General features: G+C 45.2%; 1 protein-coding gene across 2 annotated transcripts in view; it reads left to right on the top strand.

Moving 5' to 3' along the window:
- The window catches only part of TICRR (TOPBP1 interacting checkpoint and replication regulator), a 54,349-nt gene that overhangs the window by 21,929 nt on the left and 5,744 nt on the right, over window positions 1-26,676 (top strand). For both annotated transcript variants that reach the window (XM_066354818.1, XM_066354817.1), the window contains exons 8-19: window positions 5,293-5,444; window positions 7,760-7,860; window positions 8,159-8,252; window positions 8,377-8,456; window positions 8,636-8,875; window positions 9,352-9,448; window positions 10,510-10,567; window positions 12,265-12,408; window positions 16,844-16,934; window positions 18,389-18,444; window positions 20,909-21,043; window positions 21,809-21,966. In XM_066354818.1, the coding sequence (XP_066210915.1) occupies window positions 5,293-5,444; window positions 7,760-7,860; window positions 8,159-8,252; window positions 8,377-8,456; window positions 8,636-8,875; window positions 9,352-9,448; window positions 10,510-10,567; window positions 12,265-12,408; window positions 16,844-16,934; window positions 18,389-18,444; window positions 20,909-21,043; window positions 21,809-21,966 (1,406 nt within the window). The remainder of the gene's footprint in view (window positions 1-5,292; window positions 5,445-7,759; window positions 7,861-8,158; window positions 8,253-8,376; window positions 8,457-8,635; window positions 8,876-9,351; window positions 9,449-10,509; window positions 10,568-12,264; window positions 12,409-16,843; window positions 16,935-18,388; window positions 18,445-20,908; window positions 21,044-21,808; window positions 21,967-26,676) is intronic.

Genomic DNA, 26,676 nt, shown 5'->3' with positions numbered 1-26,676 from the left:
TTCACGCCTTCACCTTTCTTCCCATCCTTCCAACTTCCCTCCTACCTGGCAGCTATCAATTCGTTCTCTACATCTATGAGTTTGTTTTGTTTGTTCATTTTGTTTTTTAGATTCTACTTATAAGTGAAATCATGCAGTATTTGTGTTTCTCTGTTCACTGAGCATAATACCCGCTAGGTCTATCCATGTTGTTGCAAATGGCAAGATTTCGTTTTTTTATGGCTGAGTCATATTCCATTGTATATATATATATGTACTGTATCTTCCTTATTTATTTGTCCATTGATGGACACTTAGAATGCTTTTATGTCTTGGCTGTTGTCGATAGATAATGTTGCGATGAGTATAGGGGTTCATATATGTTTTTAGAATAGGATTTTGGGGGTTTTTGGATAAATTCTCTGAAGATAGAATTGCTGGGTCATATGGTAGTTCTGTTTTTAGTGTTTTGAGGAACTTGCATGTTTTCCTTAGTGGCTACATTCTGACAGGTGTGAGGTAATATCTCATTATGGTTTTAATTTGCACTTTCCTGTTTGTTAGTGATGTTGAACAGCTTTTCATGTCTGTTGATCATTGGTATGTCCTTTTGGGAGAAATGTCTATTTAGGTCTTCTGCCCAGTTTTTAATAGTTGTTTTTTTTTTCATTGATGTATGTGTCTGTTTTTCTGCCAGTACCATGCTGTTTTGATTACTCTAGCCTTGTAGTATATTTTGATAACAGGTAGCATGATTCGTCCAACTTTGTTTTTTTTCTCAAGATTGCTTTGGCTATTCTGGGTCTTAGGTGGTTCCGTATAAATTTTAGGATTATTTGTTGTAGTTTTATGAGAAATGCCATTGGTTTTTTGATGAAGACTGCATTGATTCTGTAGATTGCTTTGTGTAGTATGAACTTCTTTTTGGAGAGAGAGACCAGAAGGGAGAGAGATGAGAAGCATCAACTCGTACTTGCAGGACTTTTTAGTTCATTGATTGCTTCTCATACATGCCTTGACCAGGTGGTTCCAACCAAGCTACTGACCTCTTGCTCAAGCCAGCGACCATAGGATCATGTTGATGATCCTGTGCTCAAGCCAGCGACCATAGGCTCAAGCCAGCGACCATAGGATCATGTTGATGATCCCGTGCTCAAGCCAGCAACATCACGGTTTCGAACCTGGGACCTCAGCGTCCTCGGTGAATGCTCTATCCACTGTACTACCACCAGTCAATCTAGTATAAACATTTTAACGATGTTATTCTTTCATTCCACGAGCATGGTATGTGCTTCAATTTATTTTTTTTTTTATAGTTTCTTCAATGTATTATAATTTTCTGAGTACAGGTCTTTTACCTTGGTTAAATTTATTCCTAGTATTTTGTTCTTTATGATGCAATTATAAATAGGATTGTTTTCTTAATTTCTATTTTCCTTTAAATTTTTAAAATTTTTGTGAAGTGAGAAGCAGGGAGGCAGAGAAACAGACTCCCACATGTGCCCGACTGGCATCTACCCAGCAGGCCCACCAGGGGGCAACACTCTGCTTGCCTGGGGCATTGCTTCATTGCAACCGAGCCATTCTAGTGCCTGAGGTAGAGGCCATAAAGCCATCCTCAGCACCCAGGCCAATTTTGCTCCATTGGAGCCTTGACTGTGGGAGTGGAAGACAGAGATAGAGAGAAAGGAGAGGGGGGAGGAGGGAGAAGCAGATGGACGTTTCTCCTGTGTGCCCTAGCCAGGAATCAAACCTGGGACTTCCACACACTGGGCTGATGCTCTACCACTAAGCCAACTGGCCAGCACTTCTTTAAGTTTTTAAAATTGATTTTAGAGGAAGGGAAGGAGAGACAAACAGACAGAAGGAAATGTTGATTTGTTGTTCCACTTACTCATTAGTTGATTCTTGTATGTGCCCTGACTGAGGATCAAACCCATAACCTGGTGTATCAGGAAGATGCTCTAACCAGCTGAGCTACTTGGCCAGAGCAGTTTCTATTTCTAATGGCATTATTGGTCTATAAAAATGCAACTGAGGCCCTGGCCAGTTGGATCAGTGGTAGAGCATCAGCCTGGCGTGCAGGAGTCCCGGGTTCGATTCCTGGCCAGGGCACACAGGAGAAGCGCCCATCTGCTTCTCCACCCCTCCCCTTCTCCTTCCTCTCTGTCTCTCTCTTCCCCTCTCGCAGCCGAGGCTCCATTGGAGCAAAGTTGCTTGGGCGCTGAGGATGGCTCCATGGCCTTTGCCTCAGGCGCTAGAATGGCTCTCGTTGCAACAGAGCAACGCTCTGGATGGGCAGAGCATCGCCCCCTGGTGGGCATGGTGGGTGGATCCCGGTCGGGCACATGCGGGAGTCTGACTGCCTCCCCGTTTCCAACTTCAGAAAATACAGGAAAAAAAAAAATGCAACTGATTTCTAAATATTAAGTTTGTATTCTGCTACTTTACTGAATTTATTTATCAGCACGAATAGTTTTTTGGTGGACTCTTCAGGGTTCTCTTTATATAGTGTTATGTCATCTTCAAATAATGAGAGTTTAATCATACCTTTCCAAGTTGGACATATTTTATTTCTTGCCTAATTGCTGTAACTCAGACTTCCAGTACTGTGTTGAATATGGGTGGTGAAGTGGACATCCTTATCTCGTTCCTGATCCTAAAGAAGAGGCTTTCAGCTTTTCACTGTTGGTGTGACGTTAGCTGTGGGTTTGCTGAGATGTGTTCCCTCGCTTTCCACTTTGCCAAGAGTTTTATCTTTTTAAATGGGTGCTGGATTTTGTCAGATGCTTTTTCTATCTGTTGATAGGATCACATGATTTTTATTCTTTATTTTGTTTATGTGTTATATCACGTTAGTAGATTTTATATCTATTTTCATCAGGAATATTGGCCTATAATTTTCTTTTCTCCTGTGAATAACTTGGTTACTTCCTCTAAGAAAATCTATGCCAGCGAGGTTTATCTTTTTCTTTTTTTTTTTTCTTTCTTTTTGACAGAGACTGAGTCAGAGAGGGACAGACAAACAGGAAGGGAGATGAGAAGCATCAATTCTTTGAGGCCCCTTAGTTGTTCATTGATTGCTTTCTCATATGTGCCTTGACTGGGGGGCTACAGCAGAGCAAGCTCTTGCTCAAGCCAGCGACCTTGGGCTCAAGCCAGCAACCATAGGGTTATGTCTATGATCTCACACCCAAGCTGGTGAGCCTGCACTCAAGCCGGATGAGCCCATGTTCAAGCCAGCGACCTCAGGGTTTCAAACCTGGGTCCTTCGTGTCCCTGTCTGATGCTCTATCCATTGCTTCACCACCTGGTCAGTCTAGGTTTATTGTAATATTAGCTATTTTATGTGGCATATCAGCATTCATGTGGCATACACCATTTTCATGTACTTTATATTATTTAATCGTAAATGCAAGAGCCACCAACTAGGTGGACAGATGTGTTAGCACTAATAAGTGGGAACTGTTCATTTTTCAGTATTGCTTATTTTGTTTTTAGATTTTATTTATTGATTTTTGGAGAGAAGGGCGGGAGGGAGAGTGAAAAGGAGGGGGAGAAGCAGAAAGCATCTACTCGTAGTAGCTGCTTCTCCTGTGTGCCTTGATCAGGCAAGCCCAGGGATTCGAACTGGTGACCTCAGTATTCCAGGTCAACACTTTATCTACTGTGCCTACCACAGGTCATGCTAATCTTGTTTATTTGTTTGTTTGTTTTTTACAGAGAGAGGGATAGACAGACAGGAACGGAGAGAGATGAGAAGCCTCAATCATTAGTTTTTTATTGTGACACCTTAGTTGTTCATTGATTGCTTTCTCATATGTGCCTTGACCATGGGCCTTCAGCAGACTAACTCCTTGCTCAAGCCAGTGACCTTGGGTCCAAGTTGGTGAGCCTTGCTCAAACCAGATGAGCCCACGCTTAAGCTGGTGACCTCAAGGTCTTAAACCCGGGTCCTCCACATCCCAGTTCGACGCTCTATCCACTCTGCCACCGCCAGGTCAGGCCAGGTCATGCTAATTTTAGAATCAAGATAATGCTGGCCTCTTAAAATGAGTCTGGGATCCTTCAGTTTCTTGTACTATTTTGGGAAGGATAGGTGTTCATTTTTCTCTGAATGTCTGATAAATTTCACCTGTGAAGCCATTTGGTTTAGGCTTTTGTTTGTTGGGAGTTTTGTTATTATTGATTTGATTTTGTTAGTAGTTATCAGTCTGTTCAGATTTTCTGTTACTTCCTTATTCAGTTTTGGAAGATTGTATGTTTCTAGGAATTTATTTATTTCTTTGAGTTTGTCCAATTTGTTAACATACAATTGTATTTTCTTATAATCCTTTGTATTTCTGTGGTCACTTGTCACTTCTCTTGTTTCTGATTTTACTTTTTTGGGTCCTCTCTATTTCTTGATGAGTCTGGCTAAAGGTTTATCCATCTTGTTTTTCTTTTCAAAGGACCAGCTCTTGTTTTTATTCATCTTTTGTATTCGTTTTTAGATTCTGTTTGGTTTATTTCTGCTCTTTATTATCACCAGAGTGAGTGAGTTTGTGAACAAGTGAGTTTGTGCCCCTGCCCTTTAAGAGAACACCTTGAGCTACAGAAACACTTTCTCTTTCTTGATGTGATCCTGCTGGTTTTCACAGCCAGATATGGGGGCTCCTTGTTCCAGAACTGATGCCCGTGGCTTATCCGGGATCCCGTGCTCCTCAGAGGGGGCCTCAGCAGCTGAGAGAGCCCTCGGCGTGGGACCTGCCTGGTCTGCATCTCCACCCTTCCTACCAGTCTCAACATGTCTTCTTTAAACACTTAGTTACGGGACTTCTTTCTAGCTAATCTTTCAGTGGTTGCCAGTGTGGTTTTTTTTTTTTTCCAAGTGAGAGGAGGGGAGTTAGTGAGACAGACTCCTGCATGCGCCCGACAGGGATCCACCTGGCAATACTGTCTGGGGCCAATGCTTGAATCAACCGAGCTATATATTTTTAGTGACTGAGGATGACACTCTTGGACCAACTGAGCTATCCTCACTGCCTGGGCCAACACTCGAACCAGTTGAGCCACTGGCTGTGGGAGGAGGAAAGGGAGGGGGACAGAAGTAGATGGTCACTTCTCTTGTATGCCCTGACCGGTAATTGAACTCAGGACATCCACATGCCAGGCCGACACTCAACCACTGAGCCCACCAGCCAGGGCCCCCAGTGTGTTCTTTAATGTAATTCTAATATTGGTGTAGTTATGGATGGTAGGAGGCAAGCACAGCCTTTTCTTTCTCCACCATCTTGACTGAAAGTCTTCCATTTAACTTTTTTATTCCCATAGATTTTAAAACTGAAGAGGAGCTACAATCTTACATATGTGAAAATTACCAAAAGACCGTGGCCACAGGAGAACCCGAGTTGTATTCATGTGCTCGGAACATGATCTCAACCATTAAAGCATCTTTGAAGTCCAAAGGCACCAAAGACGTAGAGGTAAGAGAGCCCTGATGATGTGTCATAAGTGTCGTCGTTGCTTATTGGTGGGTTTGGGTCATGTGCTTATCATACATGTATGATTCAAGAATGATAAGGTGAGCAAAGAAGTGAGCACAGTGGAAGATCTTGGAAGTTGGGCACAGTGACCTAATAAGGCAGAAGCCCAGAAGGTCAGGCCGGCTGCTTACATGGGCTTCTCCTCTAGTGAGACTGCAGAAGGCAGCCAGGGGTTCTTAATTCTGCCTGTTCTTCAGAGTCACCTAGAACATTTAGTAGCTGATGCCCACCTTCCTCCAGGCCCACAGACATAGACCTCTGGGTGTTGGGACCCGGGCATCTCTACAATTAAAAAGCTCCTAAATGATCCTGATGCACAGGGAGCATTGCAAACCACTGTTTGTGACCGTGTTGTTGCTTCCGTTTGTGGTTAGCGAAGCTGTGCTCCTCTTAAGTGAATAGGAGTTCTTTTAATACTTAGGCGATCACTACTTTATAGAATCATCCTTTTATGAAAGTTCAGATCTGCAGACTTGCTGTATTCATGTCCAAATACTTTTTAAACATGTTCATTTTAAAGATAGAAAGAAAGACTATTCAACCCTGGTCAGGTTGCTCAGTTGGTTAGAGTGTTCCCCCGATACACCAAGATTGCAGGTTCCGTCACCAGTCAGGGCACATACAGGGATCAGCCAATGAATACATAAATAAGTGGGACAAGGCCTGACTTGTGGTGGCACAGTGGATAAAGTGTCGATCTGGGAACGCTGAGGTCGCTGGTTCAAAACCCTGGGCTTGCCTGGTCAAGGCATGTATGAGAATTGATGCTTTCTGCTCCTCTCCCTTCTCTCTCTCTCTCTCTCTCTCTCTCTCTCTTTAAAAAAACTGAATAAAGTTAAAAAAAATAAGTGGGACAAGTTCATCCCTCTCTCTCCCTCTCTCCTTCTCTCCCTCCCTACCTTTTTCCCCCCTTCCTCCCTCCCTTCCTCCCTCCCTCTCTTCTCCCTCTCTCCTCCTCTCTCACCCTTCCTCTTTTTTTCTTGCTCTCTTCCTCTTCCTCCCCCTCTTAAATTTTTTTATTTTTTTATTTTTCTGAAGTCAGAAGTGAGGAGGCAGAGAGACAGACTCCCACATGCACCCGACCGGGATTCACCCGGCATGCCCACCAGGGGGTGATGCTCTGCCCCTCTGGGGCGTTGCTCAACCGGAGCCATTCTAGCGCCTGAGGCGGAGGCCATGGAGCCATCCTCAGCACCAGGGCCAACTTTGCTCCAGTGGAGCCTTCGCTGCGGGAGGGGAAGAGAGAGAGAGAGAGAGAGACAGAAAGGAGAGGGGGAGGGGTGGAGAAGCAGATGGGCACTTCTCTTGTGTGCCCTGGTCGGGAATTGAACCCAGGACTTCACATACCAGGCTGACAATCTACCACTGAGCCAACTGGCAAGGGCTTAAATTTTTTTTAGAAGAAAAGAATATTTGTTTTACTCTTTCTTAGATTTTTTTTTCCCGAATGCACGAGAGACAGAAAAATAGGCAGGCAGGCAGGGAGAGAGATGAGAAGCATCAAGTCATAGTTGCATCACTTTGTTTTCTTTTCTTTTGAGTTTAAAAGATTTTGTTTACTGATTTTAAAGAGAGAAGAGGTGGGGGCAGTGAGCAATATCAACTCATAGTTGCTTCATTTTAGTTCATTGGTTGCTTGTTATATGTGCCTTGACCAGGCAAGCTCAGGGTTTTGAACCCATGACCTCAGCGTTCCAGGTGGACGCTTTATCCACTGTGCCACCGCAGGTCAGGCTGTAGTTGCGTCACTTTAGTTGTTCATTAATTGCTTTTCATATGTGCCTTGATGGTGGGGGATGGGGGCTCCAGCCGAGCCAGTGACCCCTTGCTCAAGCCAGCGACCATGGGGTCATGTCTGTGATCCCATGCTCACACTGGTGACCATTGTGCCAACATTGGTCAGGCAGATTTTTTTATTTTTTATTAATTTTACAGAGAGAGGAGAGGGTGTGGATGGAGCGAGAAGTATCAACTCATAGTTGTTTCACTTGAGTTGTTCATTGCTTGCTGTTGTATGTGCCGTGACCAGGCAAGCCCAGGGTTTCAAACCGGCGACCTCAGCGCTCCAGGTCGACACTCCATCCACTGCGCCACCACAGGCCAGGCCATCATTTCACTGTTTTTGATTCACACGAAAGAAGGGGGAATGTGTAAGGGAATGTCCTCCCCTTCTTCAGACATTCGTCATGTGGGAAGAAATTAGAAATAATGACGGGAATGTAACATTCTCCTTTGTGATAATTTTGTATTTTCAGAGGGACTGCCTGCAGCAAGTTAAAAGTAACCTCTTAAAAACTAGCAGAAGTCTTAGACAGAATATAGGGAAAAGCCTGGATAAAGAAGATAAAGTCAGAGAGTAAGTAACGAATTTTTTTCTTTTTTCTTTTTTTAACCGTTCCTCTAAAACAAAGCTCTGAGCTGGGCATGGACGCATTTAGAATTGACGGCAAATTGCTCAGAGGCTTTTGTAGCGGATTCTTCATGCGTGAATAGGCAGTTTGAGGCGCTGATTTCCCTGTAACCATTGCGTTATTTAGAGAAAGCAGTGACTCTCCGGTTTGTTGTTTTTTGTTTAAGTAGGTCTGTGATTAAGAAAGGAGCCTTTAGTTAAGTGGCATTCAGAGTAGATGTAACCAAATGTTTCTTCCTTCAAGGTGCCAGCTTCAGGTGTTTCTTCGCTTGGAGACCTGTGCGCAGTGCCCGTCGGTACATGAGAACGTGGACGAGGTGGACCAGGTGGTGGAGGAGGCAAGTATGATGCCGGGGCCGCTGGGAACTGCCACAGATGCTTCCGGCTGCCCTGCAGCCGCGGGTGGTAGTTCTGTAAAACCCCTTCTGGCAGCATGTAGTAATTCTGTAGCACCCCCTGCAGGTGGCAGAGTTGCTGCGCATGGTGTGTCTAACTGAGGACTCGGCATACCTGGCAAAGTTCCTGGAAGGCATTCTGGGCTTGTAAGTTGGATGACTCCTACCTTAACTTTAAAACTATTTTGCCAAGAACTACATATGGTATTGTTTCAGAATTCTGGAATTGTGAGGACTGTTCCTCATGCCGGGTGCGGGGTGGGGGTGGGGGGTAAGAGGGTGCTGTGGTGACGTACTGGTCCGGATTTAGTCACTCTGTCCCATAGGTATCTCAGCTCCATCCCAAAGACCCTTGGAAAACTCTACGACAGCCTGGGCTTTGTGATTCCCCCGAAGCTGGCCGGTGTCCTTCCCACAGATTTTTTCAGTGATGATTCCATGACACAGGAAAGCAAGTCACCTCTTCTTTCTGTGCCTCTTGCGTCAAGTGCTCAGAAGTCGGTGCTAGGTGGCACTGAAACTGAGCAGCTGGAGGAGCTTCGTACCCGGTCAGCCAAGAAGAGAAGGTAGTAGCTCAGGAATTGAAGGAGCTCCTTGCACTGTTGTAGTTCTGCCAAAGGGCGTGTTTAAACCATAGGCAGTTGTCTTTGTGTATAAATCGTAGAATTCCTTGTTGCCCTATGTCTGAATCACAGAAGCCATCATTGGAGTTCCTACGATGTGTTTCCTGGTTGTTAGGAGGAGTCTTAGGAACACAGGACTGTATCATCTAGGGGACACATAGTCATTATCACACAGTCCGCATGCTATTGGCTGTCTGTGGGGGTCTCTAGGAAGTAGGAGCCTTGTATGAGATGAGCTGAGGGTGTTTTTAACTTTTCTTTAATGCTTGCTTTTTAAGTTTTCTTTAATACTCTTTATTATTCATAACTGGTTCTGGTTGTTACTTTTGGAAATTCTGGGGTTGACTTGTTTTGCTATAAATTCAGGCCAGTGCCAAGATCACTGTCCTTTATTTAAAAGATTTTTCTATTTTTAAAAGGAAAAATGCATTAATAAGACATAAAAGCATTGCGGAGGGGTCACAGAATCTTCGACAAATTGAAATTCCCAAAATGTCCAAGAGAGCTGCAAAAAATGTAAGTCGACTTGCCTGACTGGTGGTGGTACAGTAGATAGAATGATGACCTGGGATGCTGAGGTCCCAAGTTCGAAGCCCCAAAGTCACTGGCCTGAGTGCGGGCTCATTCGACTCGAGCCCCCTGGGTCAAGGTACATGTGAGAAGCAATCAGTGAATAGCTAACGTGATGCAACTATGAGTTGATGTTTCTCATCTCTCTCTCTTCCTGTCTTTCTCTCTTAATAACAAAAGTGAGTCGTTTTTAAGAGACAGGAAATGGCACCAGCAGAGTTGTTCCTTCTGGCATGTAGATTAGAATGGAAGGCAGTGTCTCTACGAGTAGGAACTAGATACTAGAGATCAGAGAAGTAAAATTAAATTAAAAAAATTTTTTTCATTGAATTTTGAGAGAGCAGAGAAAGAAGAGGGTATGCAAAGAGAGAGAGCAAAGCATCAACTCATTATTCCACTTAGATGTTCCATTTAGTTGTGCACTCATTGTTTGCTTCTCCTACCTGCCCTGACCTGGGATCAAACCTGTGACCTGCCCTGGCCGGTTGGCTCAGCGGTAGAGCGTCGGCCTAGCGTGCAGAGGACCCGGGTTCGATTCCCGGCCAGGGCACAAAGGAGAAGCGCCCATTTGCTTCTCCACCCCTCCGCTGCGCCTTCCTCTCTGTCTCTCTCTTCCCCTCCCGCAGCCAAGGCTCCATTGGAGCAAAGATGGCCCAGGCGCTGGGGATGGCTCTGTGGCCTCTGCCTCAGGCGCTAGAGTGGCTCTGGTCGCAACATGGTGACGCCCAGGATGGGCAGAGCATCGCCCCCTGGTGGGCAGAGCCTCGCCCCTGGTGGGCGTGCCGGGTGGATCCCGGTCGGGCGCATGCGGGAGTCTGTCTGACTGTCTCTCCCCGTTTCCAGCTTAAGAAAAATGAAAAAATAAATAAATAAATAAATAAAATAAAAAAAAAAACCTGTGACCTCTGCACTTGGGTGGACGCACTATCCACTGAACCACCCAGCCAGGGCTATTCTTTTATTTTAAACGTATGCCTGTTTTCTTATGGGGTTTTCTCATCTTTCAGGAGAACGCTCGCCCCACTCTGCCGCAGCCTTCACTCCCGGGGAAAGACACGGGCCAGGGTATGCTCTGCTCTCCCGGGCCCCGGCCCATCACTGGAATGACAGTTATTTTGATTGCGTGTATTTAAACGGCCGCATGGTTTCGTGTAGTTGTTGGTTAGTGAAACATGTCCAGGTACCAGGTGCTAGGAGAGTAAGCTCTTCCCATTGTCTCAAAGTGCTCCATTCTGCAGAATGGCCTGAAATCTTTTAAAAACACCATTCTCATGAAAGCCAAAAAAATAAAAGACACAGTAAAACTGGTTTAGATGAGATGTGTAAACCAGTTTAGGTGCAACAGCTAAAGGCTCTACACTGGGTCCCTGCTTAGAGTTTAATTTAGAAAGTAAAAAGGCTATAAATTACCGTATTTCCTCATGTATAGGACGCACCATTTTTCAAAAAATTTGGGGTCTAAAAATTGGGTGCATCTTATACAGCCATTGTAGATTTTTTTACTTAAATTTCCTACTTTTTCCGCACTTGTATTTGCGCTCATTGTTGAAGACAGTGATTCGTCATCAGACACAGATGAGGACAAGCTAATGGGAGTTTTGACAGTGAGAAGGAATTCTGTGAATTTTATGATGTGTATTACACAAAGTTCAATAACTTTCCCCTCAAATTTCGAGCCCCCAAATTAAGGTGCGTCTTATACATGGAGAATACAGTATATTGAGATAGTGAGAAAAATCTGAAAATGGGTAGTGGGCTGGATAATGTGCCCTTGTTCCTAGGAGACACTGAAATGGAGTATGGAGCGCAGAGGTGTGGTGTCTGCAGCTTGCCCTGCCCGCTGGGCAATGGAGAGGTGGAGGGGGGGGGGACACCCATGTGGACAGTACAGGAATTTTCGCCACGACTTTTATTGTATTTGAAATTTTCTGTAGATGTTAAACTTTGAAAAAGTTGGGAAGAACAGAAAGTAACAAATACAAGTTTAGCTGTCAGGTCATAAATCAGTTTCCTAGGTAGCCTAAGGTAGGTAACAGGGGCTCTATGTGAACATTTTTTGAAACTTGGTTGTGTTATTGGTGTCCTTACCATTGATGGCTATGTCTCTGATGGGAAGACAGGGCTCCTCCCAGTGTGGTGGCCCTTTCTTTGGTTTTCTTCAGTGACTGGCTCCTAGAGGAATTTATCCTAGGGAGCTTTTGAGTAGCCTTTGCTGGGCCATCGTGAGGTGAAGACATAATTTTGCTAGCTTTGTCAGGTGTTTCTTGATGCTTCGGCTTTCTTCCCTAACTTTGAGTCTAGAAGAAAGAAGTCTGAAGTTGGAAAGAACAGTTTCTCTCTAGTTCGGGCTGAACTGAATACAAAGGAGCAAAAAAGTCCAAAGTGAGGAAATTTATCACAATCCTAGTCTAGTAGAAAAGGACCATGATGGACATTAGCCAACCTTTTACTTAAGGATTAAATCCATTTTACAGTGAGCGAATCTTCTAGTTTAAGTGCTCTGGGCCTTCCATGTGTTCCTAAAAGGTTGGGTTTAAATGGAATCTGTACAAGTAAAAATACTAATGCACCGTGTGAGTCTAATATTTAAGGAAATCTTATTAGTAAGTGTCAATATGGTAGTCTACAGATCAGCTTCTCTCTGTTTTGGATAACTTTCTTTTCCCATTATGGCATTTATTAGTGATAATATTTTATCTCTTCGTTTATTTATTTATTTATTTGCTCGTTTGTTAATTAATTTATTTATTTAATGCTTTCAGAAGTGACCAAAGTTCGAAGAAATCTCTTCAACCAGGAAATTTCTTCTTCAAAGAGGTCGGCGAAGCGGGGCTTGCCCAGAAGCCATTCTGTGTCAGCCGTGGAAGGCCTGGCCTACCAACCGGACAGCTTCAGGGGGACCAAAGGTACCTGTCAGAGCAGCCAAGACACAAGGGCCACGCCTGTCCCTAGACTCCCTTTATCACAGAAGCTCACTGATGGCATCTAGTTTCTGGTCTCAGTGGGGGCCTTCACTTACTTTTCTCAGCGGGGCTCTCCACGCTCTGATGAAAATGTAATCCTGGTCTCTCTCAGTCCTCCTTTACTAGTTACCCCTACAGACAAGCATCTGTTTTCTAAAACCAGTTAAAAAGAAATGAAGGATAGTCTTTTTTTGTATTGTGGGTTGTTTTGGGGGGGGGGATTCTTTTTGTTTTTATTTTTGCTTTTTTTGTTCTTTTTAAATAATTGAGATATAATTCATGTACTATAAAATCAACTCTTTTAAAGTATGTGATTCAGTGGGTTCAGTATGTTCACAGAGGTGTACGGCCATCACAGCTAATTCCAAACATTTTCATCACTCCAAAAGGAACCTCAGACCCGTTAGGAGGCACCCCTGCTGTTGGCAACAACCACTCTATTTCTGGTTCACAAATTTGCCTATTGTGGGTATTTCTTTTTTTTTTTCTTCTTTTTCCAAGTGAGAGGATGGGAGATAGACAGACTCCTGCATGCATGCAGATCGGGATCCACCTGGCAACTCCCATCTGGGGCTATGCTCACAACCAAGCTATTTTCAGCACCTAAGGCAGAGGCTCCACGGAGCCGTCCTCAGCGTCCAGGGCTGATGCACTATAATCAATCAAGCCATGGCTGCAGGAGAGGGAGAGAGAGAAGGGGGAGGGGTAGAGAAGCAGACGGTCGCTTCTTCTTGTGTACCCGACCAAGAATTGAACCCAGGACATCCACATGCTGGGCCAACACTCTACCACTGAACCAACTGGCCAGGACCCTATTGTGGGTATAAGTGGAATTCTACAGTAGGTCTCAGGACTTTATTTCTTCTTACCGCTAGCAATAAAATGATGTATGCAGTTTACATTTTATTTATCTACTCATCAATTGGTAGACTGTTGAGTTGTTTACACTTTTTGACTGTTGTGAATAATGCTGCTACATTCATGTACAAGATTTTGTGTAGACGTGTTTTAATTCTCAGGCACATGGATAGAATGGAATTGCTGGGTCATACGGTAACTCTGTGTTTAGCAAACTGTTCACCAGAACTGTGCACCATCATACATTCCCACCAGCAATATGTGAGGGTTCCAGTTTCTCTACATCTTCGCCACCACCTTTTATTGTCTCCTTTCTCTCTCTGCTTTCTTTTTTAATTTTTTTGAATGTTTTATTGATTTTAGAGAGGGACAGAGATAGGAACATTGATCTGCTCTTGTATGTGCTCTGACCAGGGATCAAACCAGTAATCTCTGCACTTAGGATAATGTTCCAATCAACAGAGCTATCTGGCCAGGGCTATTGTCTCTTTTTTATTCTACCATTTCTAGTGGGTGTTACCCGGTCTTGTGTTACCACGGTAATGACTTGCTTTTTTCTGATGACAGGTGTTGAGCACCTTCTCATATGCTCACTGGTTGCTTATGTATCTTCTTAAATTTTATTTTATTTATTCATTTTTTTAGAGAGGAGAGAGAGACAGAGAGAGAGAGAAGTGGGGAGGAGCTAGAAGCATCAACTCCCATATGTGCCTTGATCAGGCAAGCCCAGGGTTTCGAACCAGCGACCTCAGCATTTCCAGGTCAATGCTTTATCCACTGCGCCACCACAGGTCAGGCAGCTTATGTATCTTCTTTAGAGAAATATCTGTTCAAATTTTTGCCTGTTTTTAGTTGGGTTTGTCTTTTTGACATTGAGGTATAAGACTTTCTTGTTGTTTTGTTTTTGTTTTGTTTTGTTTTTGTATTTTTATGAAGTGAGAAATGGGGAGGCAGAGAGACAAACTCCCACATGTGCCCAACCAGTATCCACCCAGCATGCCCACCAGGGGGCGATGCTCTGCCCATCTGGGGTGTTGCTCCATTGCAACCAGAGCCATTCTAGCGCCTGAGGCAGAGGCCAGGGAGCCATCCTCAGTGCCTGGGCCAACTTTGCTCCAATGGAGCCCTGGCTGTGGGAGGGGAAGAGAAAGAGAGAGAGAAAGGAGAGGGGGAAGGATGGAGAAGCAGATGGGCGCTTCTCCTGTGTGCCCTGACCGGAAATCGAACCCGGGACTTCTACATGCCAGGCCAACGCTCTACTACTGAGCCAACTGGCCAGAGCTGAGTTTTTGGTGTTTTTTTTTTTGTTGTTTTTTGTTTTTTTTTAAGTGGGATAGCTTTTTTTTTTCCTGTGTGTGGCCCATATTTTCCTGTTTATTTGCATATCTCCTTTTTTCTTGCCAACTGGACACTTTAAATTATACAGTAAGGCAGCTCTACAGATACCCCACTCCTTCCGTCAGGTTTGTCATTACTGCTTTTGTTTGTTTTGTGTCTTCTAGAACTAATTCTTAAAACTGTCTGTATTCTTTTGTGTGGAGCTCCCAGTCTCTGCTTGGTTAGTTCAGTGGTCAGCTCACAGGCGGACAGATTCTTCCTTAAATGCCTAGCCCAGTAAGCCTCCCAGCTCAGGGCCCTGCATGTGTGCTGGCTTATGGCTTTGATACTCAGCGAGGCGGTTTACAGCCCCTACTTTCTGCTTTCCCGGAGCCTCCAGGTCCCCAGAGGTGGCAGTTTAGACCTTTCTCAGCTGTGCTCAGCATGTGCACAGCCCTACCATAGCTGGACTTTCAGGTTCCTTGGCATGGTCAGAGGTTCAGAGTGCCCTGTGGACACCTCAGTCTCCAGTTTCCCCATTTTAACTTTTGGGCAGCTTGTTTGCCCCACGTATTATAACCATTTCCGGCAGCTCTTAAACTTACAATGGCTGATTTTTTAGTAAACGCTTCCTGGGCAGAGGTTGTTTGCCCTGGGTGAGTTCTGAGTCGGGTCAACTAGAGACAAGCCTAGCAGTGGCACGCTCCAGGAACTGCTGGACAGGCTCCATAGTGTCAGCGCTGGGAGTGGGGTGGGAGGGTGCCGCAGTCCCAGTCCGCCCCACCCACAGGCTCCTGGGCTGTGGTTTGCATACTTACCTCAGGGCTGGGGGAGGACGTTGGGGCAAGTGAGAGTTCCACAAAGCTCACTTTTCTCAGAGATTCAGCCATTTTTGTTGAATAAATAATCCCTGTAAGGTTGCAAATTGGTTAATTTCCAGAGTCTGGAAAGGTTGATTTTGGCCATGTTTGTCCGTGTTCTCATTGCTCTTATGGAGGAGTTTTTTAGAGGTTTTTACTCCACATTCCTCCTGATAACTCCTCTTTCTAGTCCTTTTTAACTCTGTTAAGATAAGTCCTCCTGTGAATGATTTGGCTACCTCCTCTAAGACAGTCTATGCCAGCTAGGTTTATCTTTTTCTTTTTTCTTTTTTTTGACAGACACTGAGTCAGAGAGGGACAAATAGGGACAGACAGGAAGGGAGAGAGATGAGAAGCATCAATTCTTTGTTGAGGCACCTTAGTTGTTCATTGATTGCTTTCTCATATCTGCCTTGACCAAGGGGCTACAGCAGAGCAAGAGACCCCTTGCTCAAGCCAGCGAACTTGGGCTCAAGCCAGCAACCATAGGGTTATTTCTGATCCCACACTCAAGCTGGATGAGCCCATGCTCAAGCCAGCAATCTCAGGGTTTCAAACCTGGGTCTTCTGCGTCCCAGTCTGATGTTCTGTCTACTGTGCTACCACCTGGTCAGGCTAGGTTTATCTTTTTCTTTTTCTGTATTTTTCTGAAGTGACAAGCGGGGAGGCAGAGAGACAGACTCCCGCATGCACCCAACCAGGATCCACCTGGCAAGCCCACTAGGGGGCGATGCTCTGCCCATCTGGGGCGTTGCTCTGTTGCAACTGGAGCCATTCTAGTGCCTGAGGCAGAGGCCATGGAGCTATCCTCAGTGCCCAGGCCAACTTTGCTCCAATGGAACTTTGGTTATGGGAGGGGAATAGAGAGATAGAGAGAAAGTAGAGGGGGAATGGTGGAGAAGCAGATGGTTGCTTCTCCTGTGTGCCCAGGCTGGGAATCGAACCCAGGACTTCCACACACTGGGCCAATGCTTTACCACTGAGCCAACCAGCCAGGGCCAGGCTAGGTTTATCTTAATATTAGCTATTTCAGCATTCATGTGGCATATCACCATTTTCACATACTTTATTTAATTGTAAATGCAAGAGCCACCAACTAGGTGGAAAGATGTGTTAGTAGTGGGCACTGTTCATTTTTCAGGACTGCTTATTTTATGAAAATTTCATTATTATGTCACCTTGAACGGTGTTAATAAATTGTTAAATTGATTCCTATGTTAGACTGTTGTCCAAAGACCCTGAGATCTAGCTAAGTCATAAGCCCTATAAAAGGTCACTACTCCTTTGGCATTGCTGCTGCTTCTGCAGACGGGGAAGTGACGCTGGCGCTGCTCACACTGTAGGTGCGCACAGACTGCTGACGAGGAGGGTGGCCGAGACGCCGGAGCACAAGCAGATCTCCCGACGGCTGCTGCACAGACAGATCCAGGGCAGGTGCGTGACCTCCGGTGCGGCTTCCCCGTACAACAGACAGCCCTCCTGCCTCCTCACGAGCTTTGTGACTGAGATCTTAACTGCAGTTCTTAGAACCACAGATCTTAACTGCAGTTCTTATAACCACGGTGCATTCTATAAACTCTCCAAGCGCTGGGGAACCTATGGTGTTGTGTCTGGCCTCTTCCCCAGTATCATTGTTTTGAGCTTTATTCATGGTGTTGCGTGTATCAGTAGTTTGTCCCTTTTTATTACTGAGTAATATTCTGTTGAGGGGATGTTCCATAATTGTAAAATGTATTCACGTGCTGATGTGGGGAAGGAGGGAGCCATCATGACGGCCGGGCAAGGCTGGAAGTCTAGGTCTTGTTGGCACCGCAACATCCCGTGCTGGCAGGGGCCGCAGCTTTCCACGGCAGTTTCTTGTAGCAGAGCAGGTCTTATCTGCAAGTTTCTGCCTTGGCCCTGGCCGGGTGGCTCAGTCAGTGAATAAAGCATTGACCTGGCACGCCAGAGGTGTGGGTTCGATCCCCGGCCAGGGCACGTACAAGGAACAATCACTGGGTGCACAACTAAGTGGAACAACTAAGTGGAACAATGAGTTGATGCTTCTCTCTCCCCTTCTCCCCTCTCTTTCCCTCTCTCCCCTTTCTTTCTCTGTCTCTCTCAAATCAGTGGAAAAATTTTAAAAAGAAAGTTTGTCTTGCTTGACTGCCCGTTACTGTTCTCTAACCGGAAAGCCAGCTTTCCTGAGAGCAGTTTCTCTCCGCACCTCTGGGTGTCTTCGAGTTGCCGGCTTCTCCAGCCCTCAGCCTGGGGTCTATGGAGCAAAAAGGAAATTCCGGGAGCTCACTGCCCGTCTCTGGGGGCCTCAGTCCCCAGCCAGGCTGCCTCTCTTTTCCACCTTTTTATTGTTTTGTTTTTTGAGAGAGGCCGGGAGAGAGAGAGAGAGACAGGAACATCGAGCTGCTCCTGTTTGTGCCTTGCCTGGGGATCAAACCAGCAACCTCCGTGCTCCGGGTTGACGCTCCATCTAACCAAGCTATTTGGCCAGGGCTTAATTTTATTGATTTTTAGAGCAACAGAGAGAAGAAGGGAACGAGATGGGAGAGGGAAGGGGAGCATCTGTTGTTCCACTCAGTCGTGCATTCTTTGATTGCTTCCCATGTGTGCCCTGACCAGGGATTGAACCCACAACCTTGTTTCAGGACGATGCCCTTAACGAACTGAACTAACCAGCCAGGGCCTCTCCTCTCTGCCTAATTTTGATGTTGTAAATGGCTTCCACCCCCCAAAAAATGTTTTAACTCTTGAGAGTAACTATGAGAGGGCTTGCCAGCCCTGGTGTCACCAAACTTTGTGGCCTTGGTTACCGTGTGGCTGAGAAGCTGGATCTCTTTAATGTGTGTTAATCATTAATGTTCTGAATCATCCCTGTACTTTTGTTCCTCAAGATCCTCTGATCCTGGTCCTGAGGTTGATGTTGTTGAAGAGTCCCCAGATAAAGGAGGTGGTATTACCTACGTTTGTTTAGGGGCTTGGGGTCTTTGTGTTTTATCTAGTTTCTGTGAAAACCTTTCTTTATGGTGTCACTCAGCATATCCTATGGTATTTTATAGACATTGTGACAGCTCTGGGCACAGTGGACATCAGTAAATATTGCTTGGTGAATGGTTTTTTTGTTGTTGTTTTTTTACAGAGACAGAGAGAGAGTCAGAGAGAGGGATAGATAGGGACAGACAGACAGGAACGGAGAGAGATGAGAAGCATCAATCATCAGTTTTTCATTGAGACACCTTAGTTGTTCATTGATTGCTTTCTCATATGTGCCTTGACCGGGGCACTACAGCTGACCGAGTAACCCCTTGCTCAAGCCAGCAACCTTGGGTCCAAGCTGGTGAGCTTTGCTCAAACCAGATGAGCTCTCGCACAAGCTGGTGACCTCAGGGTTTCGAACCTGGGTTCTCCACATCCCAGCTCGATGCTCTATCCACTGTGCCACCGCCTGGTCAGGCGTGAATGATCTTTTTAAAAGTACAGATGGAAGACTTTCCAAAAACCTTTTTTAATTTTTATTTTTTATTAAGTGAGGAGCAGGGAGGCAGAGACTCCTGCAAGCGCCCCAACCAGGATCCACCTGACAAACCCACTAGGGGGCAGTACTCTGCCCATCTGGTCTGCTGCTCCATTCCTCAGAACCAAGCCATTTCAGCACCTAAGGCAAGGCCATGGAGCCATCCTCAGTGCCCAGGGCCAAACTACTGGCACCATTTGAGCCATGGCTGTGGGAGGGGAGAGGAGGGGAGTGGAGAGAGAGAGAGAAAAGGGGACAAGGGTGGAGAAGCAGATGGTCGCTTCTGTGTGCCTTGATCAGGAATCAAACTGAGGACTTCCACATGCCGGGCCAATGCTCTACCACTGAGCCAACCAGCCAGGGCCCTAACCTTTTCTTTTTTTCTTTTTTTCTTTTTTTTTGTATTTTTCTGAAGTGAGAAGCGGGGGTGTGTGTGTGGGGGGGAGGCAGACAGACAGATTCCCACATGCGCCCGACCGGGATCACCGCCCATGCTCGGCCTATCTGGGGCATTGTTCTGCTGCAACTGGAGCCATTCTGGCACCTGAGGGCGGAGGCCATGGAGCCATCCTGGAGTGCCCCAGGCCAACTTTGCTCCAATGGAGCCTTGGCTGCGGGAGGGGAAGAGAGAGAGAGAGAAAGTAGAGGGGGAGGGGTGGAGAAGCAGATGGGTGCTTCTCCTGTGTGCCCTGGCCAGGAATCGAACCCAGGACTTCCACACGCCAGGCCGGCCAACGTTCTACTGCTGAGCCAACTGGCCAGAACCCCTAACCTATTTTTAATCTAGTAATTTATGTTTTGCCTGACTGGTGATGGCGCAGTGGAGAGAGTGTCAACCTGGGGCACTAAGATCCCAGGTTCAAAACCCCAAGGTCACTGGTTTCAGTGTGGGATCATCGACATGATCCCAAGGTCGCTGGCTTGAACCCCAAGGTCACTGGCTTGGCTGGAGCCCCTGGTCAAGACACGCATTAGAAGTAATCAATGAACAACTAAAGTGCTGCAACTATGAGTAGATGCTTCTAATCACTTTCTTAAAAAAATTAAAAAAGAAATTTATGTTTATTTAGAAAGACCAGAAAATATAGAGAAGCTAAAATTTTAATGATTACTTTGGTAATCTTGTAACTCAGAAATATTGTTAACATTTTAGCTTTAATAATATTCTTAGAGGTTTTCTTTCCATACAAACATATGTAATATACACATGAAAACTGCAGTTTTTAAATTTAAAAAATTTTTTAAAAATATTTTATTTATTGCCCTGGCTGCATAGATAGGTGGTTAGAGCATCATCCCGAAGCACAGAGGTTGACAGTTCGATCCCCTGTCAGGGCACGTAGAGGAACAGATTGATGTTCCTGTCTCTCTCTCTTTCTCCCTTTCGCTTACTCTAAAATCAATAAACATTTTAAAAATATATTTTTTATTTATTGATTTTAGAGGAGACAGAGAGAGAGAGAGAAAGGACAGGGGGAGAAGCAGGAAGCATCAACTCGTAGTAAGTAGTTCTTTCTCGTGAGTGCCTTCATTGGGCAGGCCCGGGGCCTCGAACTGGTGACCTCAGTATTCCAGGTCAGCGCCCCTCCCCTGTGCCACCACAGGTCAGACCATTAAAAATTGTGACAAAAGTCACTATACTTTACACACAGTTTTCACCCCACATGCTTAATGGTGGCAGTTTATGATGCTGTCGGAGGTGACAGTCTAGCGGGTCAGTATTGTTTTTTGCACCTTTCTGGGGCCATGTGTCATACACCTCTTTGTTACAATTAATTGTAAACCAGTAACTTGTCAAATTTACATCTTGTATTCGGTCTGACAGAAATTTTGCTTACTTCATACATGGGAAATGTCAGGCTTGCACTTCTCCCTGCTTACTGTGATTCTGGTTTTGTAGAAATAAGTTTGAGAAGAAGTCCTCGAATCAAGCAGTTGACATTCGGCAGGACAAATTCTGGTCCCTTCTATTCTGCGTCTCAGCCAAAGAGTCGAAGTGTGCAAAGAGTTCACTCGTTTCACCAAAACAAGTCAGGTAACAACTTGGCACCCTGTCTTCAGAAGCTCATACCAACTTGGTGGAAAAAAGAACTAGGAAATTTGACTTTTTTTTTTTTCCATTTTAGAGAGATGTGGGGGGAGAAAGAAGGGCAGGGGGAGGAGCAGGAACCATCAACTGCCATATGTGCCTTGACAAGGCAAGCCCGGGGTTTTGAACCGGTGACTTTAGTGTTCCAGGTCAATGATTTATCCACTGCGCCACCACAGGTCAGACTGACCTTTTGTTTCTTGACATTGGAGAAGTAGACTCGGTGTGTATATTTGAGGTTCAGAATGATGACCAAATGAACAATCCAGAGCCTTTGTCGTCAGGGTCATCCCTTTGGATTCTCACAGCTGGTCACTCCCACTGTCCTGTGAGTAGGACACTCTCTGAGGAGGACTTGCCCGTGGTTTCCTGCACATGCTCACATCCAATACCCGTGTCCGGGGGAGGGCGCGAGCTGTTCGTATGTGATTTACTCTTCTAGCGCTCATTAGGTTGGATCATCAGAAATGTGTTTTATAATTAAAATACTTTAGTTGCCTACATTTCCCAACACAGGGGCTGGGTTCACTGCAGTCTTAGTAAAATTCAAGAAGGCAGCATGGTTGTACTGGTCGCGGACATCACTAGGTGGAGTTCCCCTCTCCAGTTCTCAAAATAGTTGTCTTCTCTGCTGTATGGAGTGGCTGTTCTGTTAGTGTTGGGAGGGCAGAAGTTGAAAGAGAATGAAATGTCATTGTTTTCGACTTGCAGACCAAGGAGGAAACTCTCCCATCCAAAGTCTTCAGTCCCCTAAGAGGCTCTTTTTCGGGGCGGTGTCAGCGATGGTCAGTCCCTCGGAGAAGGGCTCGGCTTGGATTGAAAGGCCTGCAAGGAACACAGTGGACTCTGAGATGCCCACCGCTTATCAGGTAGGACCTTTCTATAATGTTTGAGAACACGACACCTGGTCAGGGAAACCCACTGAGCCCATTAGGGAGAGACAGCGGTGAGAGATTAGGGAGCTCTGAAAGGTGGGAGGGGAAGATCAGGAGAGAGATTGAGATCAGAGGGAGAGAGAAGAATCAGAAAAAGATCAGAGAGGAATAATGAACCTCAGTCTTTCTGATCTCTGAGAGAAGAAATGGAGAGGGATCAGAGAGAAAGATCACAGGGAGAGATCAGATGGAGAGAGAACAAAGAAATGAGAGGAATCAAAAGATTTCAGAGAAAGAGATTGAAATCAGAGGAAGATCAGAGAGAGCTCAGAGATTAGACAGATCAGACAGACCATTAATGTCTTACTCCCTCTCTGATCTCTGCCTCTAATCTCTGACCTCTGATCTGAGAGGCCACATAGAGATGGATCAGGAAGAGAACTCAGACAAGACAGAAATCAAAGAGGGAGAGAGATTGAGATCACAAAAGAATGATAGAGATCAGAAAGGATGAGAGAGAGAAATCAGAGGATTGGGCAGGAAGAAAATAAAGGTCAAGATCAGAGGGAGCTCAGAAAGATACGAGATCTTAGGATAGCAGGCAGATCAGAGGGATTAGAGACAGTATAGAATGACATCAGAGAAAGAAGAGAGGGATCAGACAAATCAGAGAGGAGAGACCAGTGTGATTACAAAGTAGAGATCACAGAGAAAAGTCAGAGATGAGAGATCTGAAAGAAGAGAGATATAGAGAGATCAGAGAGCAAAGAAAGATCAAGATCCGAGAGAGAGAGAGATGAGGGAGCGATCAGAAAGATCACAGAGGTTAGAGACAGGGGAGATCTCAGGAAAAGATGAGAGAAATCAGGGATTAGATCAGAGATATGGGGAGAGAAGAAATGGGGGAGAGAGGGATCAGAGAGGAGAGGGGAGAGAAATCAGATTTCAGAAAAAGAGATGTCATTGTGACTAGAAAGGTGGAAAGAGAGCAAAGAAGGATGGAGATCAGCTAGAAGTCGGAGATAGACATAAGAGAAAGATCAGGGAGAACATCGAGATCAGAAAGAGGGCTGAGAGAGCTCAGAGAGACGGATCAGGAAGGGAACTCAGAAGAGATCTGAAAGAGATCAAAGAAAGGTTGATATCAGAGGGAGCTCAGAAAGATGGGAGAGATCAGGAGAGATTGATCTCTCATAGAAAGAGATCAGAGGGACATGAGAGACCTCAGACATCAGGCAGAGATTAGAGAGGACAGATCAGTGTGATTAGAAAGAGAGAGAGATCACGGAAAGATATCAGAGAAGGAAGTCAGAGAGATTTCAGAGATCCAAGAGAGGAGAGATCTGGAGGAGAGAGGAAGGAGGTATAGAGAAATTGAAGATTGGAAAGAAAACAGAGATAATCAGAAAAGAAAGATCAAGATCAGAGAGATGAACAAGAGACAGAGATTAGATCAGAGACATGGGAAAGAGAAATCAGAAGAAATTTCAGAGGAGATGAGAGATCAGAGAGATCAGAGGGGAAGTCAGAAGCACCACTAATCTCTGTACTCCCTCTGACCTCTCCCTGATTGGAGAAGCCACAGAGAGATCAGACAGGGCTGAGAGCTCAAAGAGATGGACCAGGAAGACAACTGAAAGAGATTAAAGAGAGGTGAGAGGGAAAGAAAGATGAGATCTCAGAGATAGCAAGCAGATCAGAGAGATTAGAGATAATAGAGAATGAGCTCAGGGACAGAAAGAAATTAGAGGCGAGAGCAGTAATAAGAGTGGTGTTATCTCCCTAATCTCTCTCTCTCTGAGAGATCACAGAGGGATGAATGAGCTAGAGAGAGTGATCAGAGAGGTGGATCAAAGAAAGATGGAGAACAGAGGGAGAGATTGGGGAGCTCAGAAAGATGGGAGAAAAGAGAGGGAGGGGAGATCAGGAGGGAGAAATCAGAGATCACAGGGAGAGATGAGATGGAGAGAGAGAGGGGAGAAATAAGAGGGATCAGAGAAGAGAGGACAGAAATCAGAGAAAACATTTCAAAGAAAGATATGAGAGATTGAGATCACAGAGAAAAGGAGAGATGAAAGAAGAGGTACAGACAGATCAGAGAGACCACTAATCTCTGTACTCCCTCTAATCTCTGACCTCTCTCTGATCTGAGGTCATAGAGAGAGAGATCTGAAAGAAATCTCAGACAGCAGGTAGATCAGAGGGATTAGAGAGAGTGGAGAATAAGATCAGAGAGAGCAGAGAGCAAAGAAAGATCAAGATCCAAGAGACATCAGAGGGAGTGATCAGAAAGAGAAGAAATAGGGTGAGAGAGATCAGAGAGAGATGGAGGTCAGAGATTGGAGAGAAAAATGAGAGGGATCAGAGTTCACAGAGGAGAGGGGAGAGAAATCAGAAGAGATTTTAGAGAAAGATTGAGATCAGGGAGAGAATCAGAGAGGAGAGATCACAGAAAGCACAGAATGAGACAAATCAGAGAGAGAAGAGAGATCAGAAAAAGGGATAAGAGAGATTAAGATCAGTGTGATTAGAAAGAGATCAGAGAGCAAAGAATGATTGGGATCAAGATGAGAGATCGAGATTAGATCAGAGACAAATCAGAGATGGGAGAGGTCACACAGAAAGGGGAGAGATAAGAGATTTTAGAGAAGGAGATCAAGATCACTATGATTAGAAAGAGAGATTAGGGGATAATGAGATCAGAGTGGAGAGATCACAGTAATCTCTCTACTCCCTCTGGCCTCTCTCTCACCTGACCTCTCATTCGTGAGATCAGAGGGATGAGAGAGCTCAGAGAGACGACAGATCAGGAAGAGAACTCAGAAGAGATCAAAGAAAGATCAGAGGGAGAGATATTTCAGATAGCAGGCAGATTACAGAGAGGACAGAAATCGGAGACATTAGAGAGGGAGAGAAAGATAGCAAGGTCAGAGGAGATGAGAGATGAGAGAAGAAGAAAGAGCAGACAGATCTGAAAGAGAAGAGGGAGGTATAGAGAAACCAGGGAAGAGTCAGAGATATCAGAATGAAGAAAGCTTGAGATCAGTGAGGGAGCGAAGATCAGGAGAGAAGCCAGATCAGAGAGACTACTAATCTCTGAGCACTCTAATCTCATTGCTCTATCTTTGATCTCTCCCTCATCATTTTGAGAGGTCACAGATGGCAGAGATCAGCAGGAGCCATCACAGAGATAGAGCAGAGAAAGAAGAGATCTGAAAGAGAGATCAAAGAAAGATCGAGAACAGAGAGGGATCAGGAAGAGAGAGAGAGATCAAAGGGAGCCCAGAAAGATGAGATATCTGAGAGAAATCATAGATCTCAGAGAGCAGACAAATCAGAGAAGGAGATAAGAGTGATGAGAGAAACCATGAGTTCAGAGGGTAGCGAAGAGTGAGAGAGAAGGATACAAGGGAAAGGAGAGAACAGAGATGAGAGGGATCAGAGAGATCACAGAAGAGACAGGAGAGAAATCAGAGAAACGAGTTCAGAAAAGAGAAGAGATAAATCGAGATCAGTGTGATTACAAAGAGGTCAGATAAGAGCAAAGAAAGATTGAGACCAGAGAGAGGCGGGAGAGATCAGAGAGGAGTGATAGAAGAGAGAGATTAAATGGAGAGAGATCCTTGACAGAGATAGCAGACAAGTCGAAGATAGAAGGAGATCATTGAGATCAGAGAGAACACTAATCTCTCCGTACTCCGTCTGACCTCTCCCTCTAATCTCTCTCTGATCTGAGAAGTCACTGAGAGAGAGCTCAGAAAGATGGATCAGGAAGAGAACTTAGAAAGATGAGAGATCTCAGATAGCAGGCATGTCAGAGGGACAGAGAATGAGATCAGACATAAGACAGAAAGAGGTTAGAGATCAGTGTAATCAGAAAGAGAGATGAGAGATCAGAGATCCAAAAGAGGAAAGATCTGAGGGAGGTATAGAGAAATCAGAGAGGAAAGAGAGAGATCAGAGAGACAGCAGAGAGAGGTCGGGGGAGGAGGGGAATCAGAAAGAGAAGAGGGAGATGGAGAAAGATATGAGATAAAGAGAGGGGAGTCAAAGAGAAGAGACACAAGAGAAAGACCAGGGAGAGAAGCCAGAGAGAGGAGAGAGCAAAGAAAGATCGAGATCAGATGGAGAGAGAGATCTCACAGAGATATGAGGTATCAGAGATGAGACCTCAGAGAGACCACTACTGTCTCTGTACTCCCTCTCTGATCTGAGCGGTCACAGACGAAGACAGAAAGACCGGAATGAGAGCTCAGAGAGATGGATCAGGAAGGAACTCGGGAGAGATCTGGGAGAGAGCTCAGAGATAGCAGGCAGATCAGAGGATGAGAGAATGAGATCAGAGAGAATGGATCAGAGGGATCAAACAAATCAGTGTGATTTAAAAAAAGAGAGATCCAAGAGAGGGAGGTATTAAGAAATCAGAGATAGAAGAGTCCAATATCAGAGCAAAGAAAGATCCAGATCAGAGAGACGTCGAGGGGGTGCAAGATCAGGGAAAGGGAGAAATCAGGGGAGAGAAATCAGAGATATGGGGGAGAGAGTGGAATAAGAGAAATGAGGAAGATGAGAGAAGAGAGATGAGATAAAGGAAGACAAGGATCAGAGAAGAGATTTCAGAGAAAGTGATGAGTAGAGGTCAGAGGGAGAAATGAGAGAACAGAGGAATCACAGGGAGTGTAGAGAGAGGCTGGAGAGATCACA

This window comes from Saccopteryx leptura, chromosome 13, assembly GCF_036850995.1.
Source record: "Saccopteryx leptura isolate mSacLep1 chromosome 13, mSacLep1_pri_phased_curated, whole genome shotgun sequence".
In the NCBI taxonomy this organism is placed as follows: domain Eukaryota; kingdom Metazoa; phylum Chordata; class Mammalia; order Chiroptera; family Emballonuridae; genus Saccopteryx; species Saccopteryx leptura.
The sequence above is the reverse complement of the archived record's forward strand: the minus strand, read 5'-3'. Positions and strand labels throughout refer to the sequence as shown.